The sequence below is a fragment of the Myripristis murdjan genome, chromosome 9 (genome assembly GCF_902150065.1).
Source record: "Myripristis murdjan chromosome 9, fMyrMur1.1, whole genome shotgun sequence".
NCBI classification, from domain to species: domain Eukaryota; kingdom Metazoa; phylum Chordata; class Actinopteri; order Holocentriformes; family Holocentridae; genus Myripristis; species Myripristis murdjan.
In genome coordinates this window covers 22,349,239-22,365,251 of record NC_043988.1, presented here as the reverse complement: position 1 = coordinate 22,365,251, position 16,013 = coordinate 22,349,239, and the positions used below count along the sequence as shown (strand labels likewise).

Below are 16,013 nucleotides of genomic sequence, written 5' to 3'. Positions count from 1 at the left end.
TTAGTGTTAAAAAATGTTATTTTTCTTAAAGTGAGTGGAAAAAAATGTTCCACTGGGGAGAGATAACCCCACTTGATTCCACTTGTTTGTTTGCTAGTTTCACTTGATTTAGGATTTTTTCTTGATGTTGTACGAATATATAGCGGTGTATGTTGAAACAAGAGAAAATAAGGCAGATCTAGTATTACGTAAATGACCTTTGATTCAAGAAAATTCTGGAAACAAGTTGATCAGGATGGAAACAAGTGGGATTGTCCTATCCTGCTGGCAGATTTTTTTTTTTTATTTGTTTGAAGAAAAAAAAATTTAAAGACTTGTTAAGATGTGGATTTTTTGCAGTGCGTGGCAAAAAACGAGACATAAAAATCCTCCTGCTCTTTTTGGTTCAGTCAGCACATTATTCAATTACTTGAGACCTGCTGCACCTCTTCACTAGTCAACTGCAGGAGAGTGTCAACAGTGTGTTTGCCACGTCTGCTGTCCTTTTGTTCTCTGTTTGTCCGACTGTGACACATGATGGTACAAGCCTGACAAAGTTCAGCTCCCGTTCACTCACTAATCATTTTACCATCAGTATTGTTCAGTGATGGACTCACTGAAGGGGGAACGAGACAGAGAGGTCTTGCTTTGTAGAAGCACAACAGGCCTCTTCCCTACTCTGCCCTGTCCCTGTCGGCATTGCATATGTGTGTGTGTGTGTGTGTGTGTGTGTGTGTGTGCTGCCTCCTCATTACAGCCACTAATTACACTCTCATTAATCTAATTAATATTCACTGATCCAGCTCCCACTAGTCACAACATCAAAACACAGCAGCACAGACTGATTAACACACATACACATGTACACATTGTCCACAGATGAATACACACAGGAGCTTAATATAGAGAGATCACATACAGTCAGACTCATGCTCTGTTAGGACCCGCAAACAGGACAGCCTCAATAACACACACACACACACACACACACAAACATATCGTCGCTGTTGGTGAAAGCCTTGTATTTCCAAAATGTCAGCTTTCCAGGAACCGAGAAAAACAGCCTTGTTTTTAGCTTGACAACCATGCATTTTTCCAATGGGGATTTGAAAGGGTTTCATTTGCCCAAGGTAGGATTTCCTCAACTCATAGAGGAGCAGGTAATTCTTCAACTGAAGTGGAAAAAAGATGACAATTGCCAAAACTGAGCTTACACGGGATTTTCACAGGACAACAGCGCTGCACCAAAGAAACCTACCGCATGGCTCTCAGTGCAATCTTGTACGCCAGTTCAGCGTCATGAGGTAGGAGAGAGGTGAAGAGATAGCGGGCGAAGGTGTGCATGGGAACACTTTCTCTGTGGACGATCTCTCCCAGACCAGAGTACGGACCACCTACAACACACACAGGGGGTGGAGGGGGGTTATAGAAAAGGCTCAAAGAGAGGGAAGCATTTCACTGATCAAACAAATCCTCTGCCTTATCAAATGTATGGATGTATAAAATCAAGATGTGCATCAAAGTAAATGCTGTGTACAGTAGAAAATTGTAGTTATCAGAATGGGATGATAGGGATGTTTACACTGTTGTATAACTGATTTATCTATCTATCTATTTATTTAATAGTCTTCTGGCAATCTGGAAATGTATTGGCTCAAGTTTCAATATTGACAGACCACATAAATAATAATCTCAGTGATCATAATCAATCAAATGTCATATAAAAATAATACTGAGCATATCAAATCTAAATTTTTTTTTTAAAACAGCCACATAATTAAAATAATTTTAACTGCTGGCTTATTTGAAATACTGTGCAGATTTGTCAAAATAATGAGACAGAATAATGAAGCAGCACAAAGGTATGTGCTCTTACTACTTACAAATGTAAATAAATAAATTATTAAACAGCTGAGGCCTAAATGGGCCTACACACATGGTTCTTTCGGTTTTTCCCATCAATTTCTTTTTGTTACAGCGACATATGCCATGTATATTTTCAACAGCAGCTGCTGAATTACTATAGAAATGTTATGGGAATAGGCCTACAACTGGCAGCCGAGTGTGTGCGTGTGTTTGTGTGTGTGTGTGCGTCAGTTCATCTCTGATTTTGTCTGCGACACACGTTGCTATTAGTCATAAAGGTGAATCTTGGCAAAAATAGGTTATTTATTTTATTGTGGTATTGCAATTAATGTTGTCTTCAAAAGGAAAGAAAGATATAAGAAAAGAAATACTTGACTCAAACTTCTGAACTGGCTGCAGGAGGTAGATAGATGATAGATCATTTGAGTCAGCGACTTTAACAGGGCAGCTCTATTGGACTGCACTGCAGTGAGCAGTGTCTTATCTTGGTCTACCCCTCACAGGCCAGAAAAGGCGAAGCCACGCGGCACAAAACAAACTGTGACGTCAAAACACATATGGTTGCATGTGCAGACTTGGCTTCACACACTCTCCTCTCTTCCCTCCCCCTCCTCCTGCTCTTCCCCTCGTCTCCGGTGGGTTATTTTAAACCCCAACAGGCTCCTAAGCCACAGACCACATCACACACGGGATCGGCTGCAGCCTCCGGGGGCCCGCGGAGGCCTCGCAGCCTGGCACTCTGTTAGCAAAGGAGCCAGAGGTGGGTGGTCGGGGCAGGGCTGGGGTTAGGGTGGGGACTGGAGGTTTGACTGGGCTGGGCCTCCAGGATGTGCAACCCCTCTCCAACCCCCATAACCAAACCCCAGTTGTCACACTCTGCCCCAGCTCAAGCCTTGTAAATGCACACACTGCGTTGGTGCGTGTGTGTGTTTGTGTGTGTGTGTACGTGTGTGTGCATCTGCTGACACAATACCCCTGGTGTTACTGTGTAAAGAGCTCATTTTGGTCTGGCCCAGGGCAGCTCAGCTTCTATTTGCACCACAAAATGAAAGGATAATAAATAGTGAGACAGAGTCCAATGTGTTTTTTTCCTGTTTCAGCAAGAATGTGTAGGCTGTTGGTGTGTGGGAGGGAAAGGAAAGGGAGTTAAAAATGAGAGGGAGAGGGAGAGAAAGAGAGAGCAAGAGAGAGACTGAGGCTTGAAACTAAAGAGAGAGAAAGATTAACGGTGAAATACTGTCCAGCGAGAACACTGGGATGAAATATCTTTTTGTGTGTGTGCATTCACTTCCTCACCCTCTAACAGAAAGACGGCTTGTTTACGGAAGATTTTGACCAGGGAGTCGTCCAGTTCCACTTCCTGCAGCTTGGCCAATAGCTGCTCTTCATTGCGACACACCTTCTCTTGAGCGTACAGCCCATCAGGCATCACCCTCTGCTGGCCTAAGCCAATCAGAGCCGTCTCCACTGCCAGCGCCACGTACGATTCGCCGTCTCCCAGCAATCGCTGCACGGGCAATCGCTGGAGGTCGGCACGGCTCACCACACTGGAGCAGTCTATCAAGAAGAAGAAGAGAGAGAAAGAGTGAGAAGAGAGAAACAGAGCTCAGATACCGCGGCAGTCAATGTCTATGTTGTTCTCTGAGGTTTGGAGCCGAGATGAGCCTGTCTCCTATGGAAAACCACTGTGTCAGTCTGCCTGTTGAGGTCTGGACCGAACAACCACCCAAAGTAAAGATTAACGCCTCAGGAATATTCCACTTTTCACTGCTCTGCCTCAGAGAAGGAGAGGGCTATTTCTGTGAGCAGAGGAGGCGATGAGGGACGGAGAGCCAGAGAACCGTGGGGGAAGTGAGAGGAAATAACACACGAGAGGCACGATGAAATAGACAAACAGACTGAGGAGGGATCTGCACTGAAACTATACTTTATAACATCGGGCCTTTTAACCTAAGTCTAGGGTTATGAAGGACTTGAAAAGTGAGACCTATAAGGCTGGAAGAGCAGAAAGAGTGATGACATATAAATACTCTTTATCTTTATCAGTATTTTCAAACAATCCCTCCACTGTGGCATTTTCAGTCAATGTGGCAGGGCAGTCAGTATAAATTATGGATTTTTTCATGACACCGTGTACAAAATCAGAACTATACGAATTTATATTTTTAGTCAGCCCACTCGGGGAGTCAGGATCTGCTTATGTGTAGGAAAAATCTGCCGTTATGAATTTGTGTCAGCACAAAATGTCTTTATTTTTTGTGTCAAAATGCTATTGAATCAAAGCTATATTATAGAGTTTTTGTTTTCATCATCCTGATAGCTGTGTCAGTAATACCTGAGAGGTCTAGGCAGGTGTTGGGGCCCTCCTCTCCCACCCTTCCCGACTCTGTCAGGGTGCTGAACAGGGTCCCGATAGGATCCAGGGGGTGTCCCACCCAGCCCTCCATGTTGGTAGTCGAAGTGTGGCCTTTATGGAGCAGCTCTGGGACAATGCAGAAACACTTGCACAGTTAACACAAACTGCCTGGGAATATTTAATATAGTTTCCTCAAAAATATATATATTTTTAAATGCATGTCATTTTTTTACAGAATTTTTGAGCTGAAATTGTCCCCACAAATAGAAAAAAATGTTTTATGTAGGGCTGAGTGATATGGTGAAGAAATCATGTGACAATTACGTTGACAGATATTGCAATTACAATATCTTTCAAAATTTTAGTGGAAATGGTCATTTTTGCTTCATAATTTTCATTTTCACTATTAAAATAATGATGTGTTTTTTTGCTGTGGTTATTTTGTTATGTTTAGAGACAGTTTGTAAGCCAGGACATCTCTGTAGCATCATAATATCACTTTTTTTTTTTTCACTTAATGTTTCAGTTAATTGTATCATGGCCTTGACCATGCAAAACCACTGATGCAACATTACAAAATCAATTAGTGCTTCTTAGAGCACAAAAGGTCTATTTTTGACGGACAGAGGTCACATGAACATTCCCACAACACTCCACAGTGAACGACCAGTACTGCTGGCCTGAAAACACAAACTTTGCAGGTACAGATCATTCTTACAGTTTCACCCAAAAGAAAATTAAACCACAATTTCAAACCATACAGAGAAAAACAAACGAACAAGCAAATAAACATGAGCCTCACCTTTCTTGTGTCGGCGGAAGTGCTCCAGTTGCCTCTGCTGTTGTCGCCGTAACGTATTCACCACAGCGATGGCCAATCGGAGTGCTTCTCTAGGGTAACCATGAGAACGCAGGGCATCCACCCTGGCACAGGCTGTTGGGACATGTTCTACGAAACGCAGAGGTGAAAGGCACAATATTAAAACTTGTTTCGGCATTTGGCATCCTCCCATTTGTGACATTCTCTAACCAACCTCTGCCAATTTTTAATGAAAACATCTGGTTGCAACGAGGCTGAATAATAAAGATTTAAATAATAAAGACACGTCCTGTCACACACATGAACTCACCATGCCACATGGGCCAGCCGCGTGAATCGAAGAGGGAGCCCTCTTGGTTGTCGTGGTAACAGTAGTTGGCATAGAGGTCACTGGCAATAATGTGCTGGAGGTGTCGATCCTGCCAGTGCAGGTCACAGGCCTCGATGGCCCGCGTGAACACGGTCCTGTGAGGGCGCAGCTCTGAAAGAGCAGAGGATCGGAGGTGGGAAAGAGTTTAATACCAGACCATCTTCATATGATGAGACAGAGGCAGGTAGGACTGCTGGCTGCACCTAACATACATGTTCAGCTGGTTGTTTGTTGCATTTAAGTGCAAATGTGCAGCATTTAACATCAATACATCATTACCACATTCATTTGAAGCCATTAGTATAATTACTATAAACAAATGAGACCACTGCCAAGAAGACTGGCAGCCGCAATTCTGAATTTTACATACAGAAGATTTCACAAGAAACCTGCTGCATTGTTGTACTGCACAATCATATTATATTGTATATTTTAATGAACTGTTGATAATTGTTTAACTGTCCTATATTTTATTTCTGACAGATTTTGAATCTTTTGAAATTTGCAAATGCTATTGTTTTTTATATAGTAAAGAACTTAGAACACTTGAGGGTGTCCGGGCTTGATGGGTGTCCAAGGTTAAATAAAGGCTGAATGAAAAGCAGGAAGACGGCCTCTAATATTTTTCCAAACTCAGCCAAACCCAGTTGCAGGGCTGTGAAACAATCCCTTCCAACATGCTTATCCTCTTCAGTAGAAGAAAAGGACAACATGTGCAGAGTGACGCCAGTGAAGACAAATAACCTCTTTGCAGCAGGAAGCAAAAGGGCTTAAGGGAAATATGGTCTTAATTTTCAGAAATTCCCACACTAACAATGCTACTGGTGTGAAATAGATGGAAACTACCAATTTTTTTTTTTTAAATAAAATATAATTACACCATAGCATCTGTTAAATTGACAACAATAAATTGAGGTTTAAAATTCTACATGTAGCATCTTTAACATCTCCTTCCCTTTATCACTGTGAGATTTACTATTTAATGAAAAAGTGGCAAAGTAATTGTAAACGAGATGTATGTATTATCCATAAAAAAATAAATAAATAGATAAACAGAGAGACAAAAAACATCAAACAAAGCCAAAACATAAACTTGTCCATCTCTGACCTTGGTTGCCATGGGCACCCTGAGGCAGTGAGTGGGTGAGGTTGGGCAGCTCGTTGCCGTGGTTACCGTCCTCCCAGGGGCAGACGTCCACACTGTTCCACCTGCGCAGCTGGCGCAGCCACGACGACTTCTGCTCTGGCTTGCAGTGCGGGTTCAGTACGATGCACATCCACAGGGCACCTGAACACACACACACACACAAACACATGTAAACACGCACACACACACACACACACGCACACACAGATAAACACACACAACTCAGTCATCTGCCCTACTTCCTAATGTGTGACAATGACGTAAACAATGAGTCATACCAGGCAGGTCGGCGTGCGTTCTGAGATTTTAGAAAACCCAAAGAAGGCAGTTAAATTGCGAGACTCAAAGCTCAAGGCAGTTTTCAAAGATATGCAGCATTCAAAAAGTTGATTTCCTGTTTCTTTTAGAGCACATTTTGTATGCTGACGCCATCTTGCACACAAAACTCTGTGAAAACAGAACTTAACAAGTCCTGAGGCACCGCTGACTGCACACATATCATTTTGGAGTAAATTGGAACAAACAGAATATGAAAAGTGGCTGAGTCTCTGGGGAGGCAAACGCATTCAGGGATTTTACTCTCCAGACTACCAGAGATGTGTACACGGTACAGACTCAGTGTGTGTGTGTGTGTGTGTGTGTGCTTACACATGCATGTGTGTTAAGACAGAGAGAGTTTGGGAGGAAGGACAAAGACAAGGACAGAGACAGAGCATGAATAGAGAGAAGAGAGAAAAGGAGCACAAAAGGCAAAGAACAGAAGGAGAACAGAAAAAAGGGAAACAGAAAATGAAATGGGAGCGGAGATGATTTGGACGAGGAGACATGGATGAGGACAAGTGAATGAGGCATGGCTTTGTGTCTGGAGGAGAAGAGTAGCAGCAGCTCAAAGGAGAGAAAGACAAAAGACAAGAGAGCGGCGCCGAGAGGCAGCATTCGCCACACATCAGGGGGAGCGATAAGGACTCGAGGAGAAGGGTTTGAAGTGTGGACTTCAAAGAGACCGTACACACTCTTCCAAAAATACGTGGGATTGAAACAGATGAGATCACTGCGCTGTCCTTAGAAAGTACAGAACAAGACCAAAGGGAAAAAAAACATCATCATCAACAACAACAGCAGCATCAACCAAGGCATTAGAGGGAAACAACAAAGGCTGGAGACAGCACAACTGCTGTCCTGGTGATGGGCTTGTCGGTTTTGCGGTTTGTAAGTAAGTATTTCGCTGGTACAGTACGTCTGTCAAAAGAACTATACAGTGAGCAGCACTGTGCCATATCAGCGACATGCTATGCAGCAGCTGAAAACATTATGCAGGTCATAATGCTCGGGTTTTTGATGCAGTGAGGTGCGATGTGCTGTGCTAAACGGCTTGTAATTCACAAAGATACCCCTGCTGAGCCGCAAAACATACATTCACAGTGTGAGGGAGACTGGCCTGTCAGCGGTAAGAGTGTGTCTCTGTGTGTGAGTGTGTGTATGTGTGGGCCGTCTTGGAAACAAAGGATAAACAAACAGTGAGAAGAACTGTGTGCACATGCACGTGTGTGTCAATGTCAGGACTTCATTGTCCACCTGCTCTGTACGCCTGTCCCTGTGCACAGTGGAAAATGTGAGCAGCGTACCATATGTGTGTGTGTGTGTGTCTTTGTGTGTGTGTGTGTGTGTGTGTGTGTGTGTGTGTGTGTGTGTGTTTCTATGCATGTACCCTGTAAAAAATATTCATCTTACCAAGTCAATTAGTCTCAGATTCAGTGTGAAAATCTTGCTTTTCTGAAAGCAAGTGAAAAAATTTACCAGCAGGATGAGATTATCCCACTTGTTTCCAGTGCAGCTTGACTTTTTTTTTTTAAAGGAATTTTTCTGGGAACAAGTAGCCAATAAATATGTTGAAAAATGCAAATCAGCCCATTAGTATCAAGAAACTAACACTTGATTAAAAAAAAAATCTGGAAACAAGAGACATTATCTCCTCCAACTGGCAAATATTTTCACTCGTTTGAAGTAAAACAAGATCTTAAGACTGAATATGAGACCAAATGACTTGTAAAGATTGACATTTTTTGCAGTGTATGTGTGTGTGTGTGTTTGTACGACAGTGTGTGTGGTGTGTTTTTCCCCTCACCCAGCTCATCCCAGAGCTGTCTGTACTTGTCGGTCATGGTGGTGCCTTGCTGTCTCCACAGTGCCAAGCGAGGATCGGCCATGAACTGTTCTGTGATCAGTGTTAACATCCTCGCTCCGTTGGAGTCGCGCATCTTCAACATCTCCCTCACCTACAGGAGCAGAGAGAGGGACAGGAATGACGATTACACACACACACACACACACACAATACTCACATAATGTCTATCCATGTGCCGGGACGAAAGACTATACCCGCAGTACACACACACACACACACACATGTGCACACGCAGGGCACTATGCATACATAATGACTGCACAAGGACACAAACATGACACACAACAACGTATAAACAACACAAATAAAATACATACCAAAATGTTACGGGTGGAAATAACTAATTAGATTTACTCATGTTACTGTGACCGAGTCGCTTTTTTCTCTACTCGGATTTTGTGAAGTCAGTAACTCACATTATATTTTTGTTGAAGAATTGTACTGAGCTACATTTTAACTCACATCAGTTTAACCCTATAAAGCCATTTGTATCATATATGATACACATTTTCAATTCCGTTTTTTGTTTTCAGTTTAATCAATACTTGACCAAAATACTGTTGTACACCTTTGAACACTTCCCCTGTTCACCCTGGATCATACCATTGGCACTTCAAGTACATATCATATATCATACAATAGAAAGGTCGTGTAATAACATATTTTTTTAATTTTTTTAAATATATATTTTGTTATAGGACTACATAAAGGGTTCAGTTTCAAAAAAATGAAATTTTCTGCCAATTCTTTCATAGTTCAGGCTTTATAGGGTTAAGAGAAGAAATTCTGTAAACTCCATATAATCATCAAAAATTGAGAAACTGTGAAGCCTCTCACAGTGGACGTCAGCAGAGATCACAAGAGGAATCTGGCTTTGCTTCGTTTGTTCACCTTTTTTGTAATTTCCAAATTTCCAATTAAAAGAATCTGTGCTGAACTTTGTACTCTAATCCTTTTAGAGCTGCATGAAAAAAGATCAAACCAAATAAAGTTATAGCTTCAAAACAGTAGCTTTTACTCTGAGTACATATTTAAGAGCTAGTATTTAAGTACATTTACAATTTACAGTAACCCTAACCCTTATTAAGGGCGTATGAATGATTTCTAATTAGGTTATTAATCAGGCTGTAAGCATATTATATAAAATTAATAAACAATTATAAACAAATTGTAACACAGTTTTCATCCATCAATGCAGGCTCACTATTTGGCAAGATCAACTAGAGTAAGCTAAGCAACTAGCAAGATGTAAAAGAGTAGATGCAGTGCAGCAGTAACTTTATCTTGCCAAATGGTGCATCAATATATAAAAACTCTGTTATAACTTATTTTTAATTGTTTATTTATGATTTATAAAGTAATTATAGGCCATTCGTGAATCATTTACAAGGGTAAAGTGGTACTGATTTTTACTTAGTACTTCTATGTGAAGTATTCTACTTATTCTAAGTAACAATCCATCTAGGATTGGAGTAGCAAATTCTAGTTCTTTTTCCAGCACTGCAAAATGCAACACGTAGACAACACACACAGCGCCACACTGGACAACACACAGGAATAACACACAGGACACGCACACATGCCCGCACACACACACATCATCTTACATATCCATCATTCCCCTCCTCTAGGTGAAGGAAATGAGAACATTTATACAGAAACACACTGAGAGAAACCCCACAGACACAGGCATACCTTTACACACACATGCACATGCACATAGCTGTATGTGTGTGCATATGAAGACACGTGCATTTGATGTGAGGGACCGTGTATGTGTGCATGCGTGCGTGTCGCTGTGTGTGTCTGTGGCTCTCCAGCAAGTGTATATGTGGGTGTTTCTCTGTGTGTGTGTGTGTGTATGTATACAAAGGAACATAACGGGCATCAAAGAGCATAATTTCAAGAGACATTCTAAAAGCCAGGCAGGGTAGATGATAATGGCTTTGGCTACCAGTCTTTACGTAGCACACAATACATTAATGCTGGCCTAGCTCTCCCACTGTAATACCAGGCAACAGAAAGAACCGCAGATCTCTCATCTAATCGTTTAATCATGGGCACAGGGCAGAATAGTGTGCAAGCTCCCTCTCTCTCTCTCTCTCTTCTTCTCTCTCTGTTTCTCCCACCCTCTTTCGATACCTCCCTTTCTCTTGCTTTCTCTCTCTCTGTCTCTCCTTGTCTTGCCCTCCCTCCCTCCTCCAATTAGCTTTAGCTAAAAGGCAGCATGCCACCTTTAATGCATGTGCCAATGTATGTAAGTTGTTTTGTCAGGGACGGCTTTGAACAGAGAGGACCTCTTCTCAGAAGGGAATTGAAAGGAATACAAGTGCACTAGAGAGGGAGAAAGTACTTACTAACAGGATGCAGTGGGAATGGTTGGCAAGATGTTGTTTACGTGTGTGTGTTTGTGTGCAAAAGTCTCTTGTGTGCGTACGAGAGAGAGAAGAGACAGACAAGGAAACGGAAAGAGGAAAGACGGAGCTATGCAGACAGAGTGTACAGTGTGAGTGTGGGCAGAGCGCTGTGGGTTGTTATGTGTTGTATGTTTGCTATGTTCTCTATGTGAATGAGTGAATGGATGAATGAACGCGGCTAGCTCCTGACCTTGCTGAAGAGCAGGTTGAGCTGCTTGCCCGAGCCGTGGTATCCTCCCTGGGACAGGAAGAGTTTGACCTGCTCCTGAACCTGCTCCTCATCCAGATGCCAGCAGTTCTCGTCGTCCACACTTGCTCCTGCTGTAGGGTCCGGGGCTCCTACACACACACACACACACACACACACACACACACACACACACACAGATACATGTTTGTGTTACTGCGGGAAGGGATCCACACTGACTACATTAATCCCTTAACCCCTAACCCTGGCCTTAATGCTCACCACTACATGCCAAATGGTTAACCCTTACCCTCATCTAAACCTAATCCTAAATCTAACCTTTAAAGGTTATCCCAGTATGAGTTTTTCCCCACTGCCTGCATTCCCTTGGTGCTTATGTCTTTATGTCATTTTAGGTCATTGTGTATTGATTTTATCACTAATTATTACTAAATATTTTAGATTTTTCACCATTAGCGTTATTTTTTTAAAGTAAATAAACTGAAAAAAACTTGGGTGTGAATTTGACTCAGGTAGGATTGTGATTGACAGAGGGTTTCAACAACATCGAGTCCCATTGGAATATTTTCCTCATCTTTCCTCATCTGGCTCAACCAACCTGATCTCACACAAGTTTATTTTATTTGGTTTGGTGAAGTGAGCAAAAGAAATGTATCAGTGTGTGGCTGTGCCAGGCTACATCTTTCCATCCTTTGGAGGACATCTGGCCCTCGTGAGTATACGCATGCAAGAACATACACACTTACACATGCACAAACACAAACATAAACACGCGGGGCATATGTTAGTGTTTTCATTCCGCACAACCAGCCTTTTCCTATGAGGCAAAACACTGTTTTTGGAAAAGGAAATAAAATGAAAATTGCTATTGTAAACAACTATACGTACACATGTAAATGTGCACACATACACGTATTCACATGCAAACACACTCAATTAACAGGAATTCAGTGAAATGCCTTATTCCAGATGACATGTTTTAGTTTAACAAAGGTATTGATGGAAGAGCTAGAAATAAAAAAAAAAAAAAAAAAAACACAAAAAAACAGAACAGCAGAACTGATGAGGTAAAGCTCTCTCTCTCTCTCTCTCTCTCTCTCTCTCTCTCTCTCTCTCTCTCTCTCTCTCTCTCTCTCTCTCTCTCATTCCTTCATAATTTGTTAGTGGTGAATGAAAATCACTTGCCCTTATAACTTTTCAGTTTTTCTTCTTTATTCTGTTTGTGCGCATGTACTTCTCTTAGTTGTCCACCTCTCTCATTTCTCTCTCTCTCTCCCTGTGCTTGGAGGTAAGAAATAAAACTGGTACGGACATGATAAATAGACATTTGCTCTTCCGTGCTTCCATCTCCCCATTGCCTGCTTCCTTCTTGGTTTCTCTCTTCCCCTGTATCGCTTACCCCTCTCCATTTCTCTCCAATTCTTTCTCTACCTCTTCCTTAAAGGTAAATAGCAGGTACGGTATCAATAACAAGAGATATGCACCTTTCTTTACCTCTCTCCTTACCTCTCTGTCTCTGTCTCTGTCTCACCCTCTCTCTCTCTCTCTCTCTCAGAGGTAAATAACGGGTCTATATTGTTGATTAGAGGCACACCGTCTCTCCTTTACTGCCTGGATCCCACTAATGAGCAGCATTGATCCTGACAGGCTTTACCTTTATCACAGAGTCGATACACGCATGCACAGGCGGGAGCAGGCAGGCATACACACACAATCACATGATCATATCCATGCCCACACACTTTTCCCTCCTTTCACACACTCAGTGACACAAACACGCTGCCTCACCATGGACCTGGTTGATCTCCGAGTTCTGCGACAGGATCTCGTCGGCCAGTTTCTGCGCGGTGGGCAGCACCTCGGTGTGGTGCACCGATATCAGGTACTGGACAAACTTCTGCAGCTGGTCCCTACTCATCTGGAACAGGGTCTCTGAGATGGGCAGGTGGAGTTTGACCTGCTCGGGCTTCCGTACACGATAAAGGGAGAGCGCCACCACGTGGGCGCAGTAGAAGATGTCTTTGTTGCCGCAGGTGCATGTTACTGCCGTGATCTTGCAGCGGTCAAAGCTGACACTGACGCTGCATACGAGCTCCGGGGACGAGGGCGTGGCCGGGTCTGTCACTGTGCCGCTCAGATGGAAACCTAACACAGACAGAAGGAAAGAGACGGGAAGTGTTATATAGAGGTATTTCTTCGGCCTGGATAATTCACTAAAAATACCATAATGACCGCAATATGGCTGAGTGCAATATCAAAATTGCAGGTAAAATGTGTGAAAAATAGCATTATAAATTAAGTATTGTGGTACTACAGAAAAGCGCTGGCCCACAAATCATATCCTCAATGTTTTTAGGCACACAGCCAAGCAAAAATGACATCACCAATTTTTTTAGGTTTGTATTTGTTTTTAGCTTTTCTGCTTTTATTTGATAGTGACAGTAGAGAGAGACGGGAAAGGCAGCAAAGAGCCCGGGCCGGATTCGAACCCAGGCTGCTGTGGTAAGGACACAGCCCTAATACGTGGCACATGCTCCACCAGGTGAGCTGCCAGCGCACCTCCACATCACCATTTTAACAGACATTTTCAGTGAAAATCATTTCCACTAAAATCAGGAATCATATCGCCATCATAATGGGTCAATATAATTTCAATATGATTTTACTTTTCAGGCCTATTACTTCTCTTTCCTTGCTTCTTCCTTTGCTTCCTTACTTTCACCTCACTGGTCATTTAAAACAACTTTAGATCATTGCAATTTGCACACAAGGTCAGAGGGTCAACCAATAGTTTTTACGTAAAACTATCTGAGAGAGAGAGAATTATCTTGGCAGCAGCAGAGATAAGGTCAGGTGGCGCCACGCTACATATTATTGCCATACAAAACAAGTGTACAAAGTCTAGCCTAAACATCTATTGAGTTAAAAAAAAATGAGAAATGGATGACTTGATCATCTCATTGAATCTGGCCTTTAGTAAATGACATTATTGAAGCTATCTCTTTGAAATTGAAAGCACTGAAACTGGAGCTCACAAATTATGTGAAGGAGACTCAGTTAGCCAGCGTCGCCAAGCAAAAACCCCATGTTCTTTTCATGAGAGCATGATAAGGCCGCTGTTATGACACTGAGAAAGAGAGGGGAAATGAGCCTGAGATGCAGCAACTTTCAGTCAGCAGTCCACTCCAAGAGGAACTGAGAAAGGGAGAGGGGAAGTGAACAGACAGCATGGCTGTTACGGTATCAATAATATAGCCTTTCATTTGAATATAACGTTTGATCTTCTCCTGACTGTGCTATCCAGAGGCGCAGTCGGTCATTATGCGGCGATGAATATTCATGAGCAGGGCGGGGTCCCCGGCAGTGGCCTAAAACACACAGTGATGAGCATATGAAAGAGACACGCATGTACGCACACACGGAGTCCCAGCGTGAGATCATGCATTTATTAATAATGGGGAGTGGTTAAAAGAGACGGGGAGCAGCTTATGAATGCATTTATGTGCTCAGGAGAGGTCTGTAAAATGCATGCGGACCATGCAAAGACATACATCTCTAAATATGTTTATCAAAGGGCTGAGTGCACGCAGGGCTGTGATCCAAGCATGCCTTAAGACAGATATCAAAGCATTTTTGTGCTTCTACATGGAACCCTACATTAGGAAAGGGGAGGGGGTGAATATTTCACTGCATCACTGCACTATGCAAGCTGAGTATAGGTCAGGTCAAGTAGCTTTTCTTGACATAAGGTGTGCAATAGGACTGCATCTCTATAAGAAGAAAATAGAGAGAATGAAAGAAAGGAGGGGGAGTAGGGAGCAAGTGGGGTCGCAACTCTTGAATGTAACCTTTGCTATGCCCATAGTGTCCAAGGTCGTAGGATGCATACAAAAACAAACAAATGGATGTGTTTCTTCAAATGATCGTCTTTGTTGAGCTACATTGTGGGGACCCTCTCTTTCTCCTCTATGCTTCAAAACTCCCTGGAGCAGCTTGAATAGTCCGAGGCAGAAAGAGATGGTGAGCCAAGCTAAGAAAATATATATAATCTGTAAGAGTAGTTAGACCAAGACCATTGATAGAAAAATGTTTGCCAAATTTTATCAATCCAATTTGATTAAACTTCACTTCATTAATTCAAAGTGCCTTTTGGAAGCTGAGAGGTGCAATATTCCCAAAGCACAAATACAGAAGTAACCATGTTTTGCTGTGTGCCCTTTTGCTCGGCCTTATCTCCAGAACTAAGAAGTGTTGGCTGCAACTCTCCAGCATTGCTCTCTGCAACATTGCCATGGAGATACACTTTTCCATTCTCAAAGCCAGCTGGCATAGGAAGTACATATTCGTTAACAATATCCACCAAAGAGGGGTGTGGACCTAATATGGCAACTGCTTGCAACTGCAGTGATCGAAGCCTATATGTCTACAGCTCCGGAAGACAGAGCCAAGCTGACTCACTCTGAAACGAGACAAAAAGGTTTACATGGTGCAGCTGGTTGTAGAATCAAGACATGGCTCATTCAGCTGTGTAAAAACACACAGATGAGCCATGGCTTTTAATACTGGCTGATACATTGTCTCTCTCTCTCTCTCTCTCTCTCTCTCTGTGTGTGTGTGTTTGTGTGTGTGTGCACGCACTGGAGTTTCAAGAGTAGCCCCTGGTCC

At 42.6% G+C, this 16,013-nt stretch overlaps 1 protein-coding gene across 1 annotated transcript in view; it reads right to left on the bottom strand.

The window, feature by feature from the left end:
- The window catches only part of LOC115365348 (zinc finger SWIM domain-containing protein 6), a 52,214-nt gene that overhangs the window by 12,137 nt on the left and 24,064 nt on the right, over nt 1-16,013 (bottom strand). Inside the window, exons 2-10 of the mRNA XM_030060314.1 lie at nt 13,137-13,493; nt 11,331-11,479; nt 8,664-8,814; nt 6,500-6,679; nt 5,332-5,502; nt 5,004-5,150; nt 4,181-4,327; nt 3,142-3,402; nt 1,238-1,373 (exon numbers count right to left, since the gene is read on the bottom strand). Coding sequence (XP_029916174.1) covers nt 1,238-1,373; nt 3,142-3,402; nt 4,181-4,327; nt 5,004-5,150; nt 5,332-5,502; nt 6,500-6,679; nt 8,664-8,814; nt 11,331-11,479; nt 13,137-13,493 — 1,699 coding nt within the window. The remainder of the gene's footprint in view (nt 1-1,237; nt 1,374-3,141; nt 3,403-4,180; nt 4,328-5,003; nt 5,151-5,331; nt 5,503-6,499; nt 6,680-8,663; nt 8,815-11,330; nt 11,480-13,136; nt 13,494-16,013) is intronic.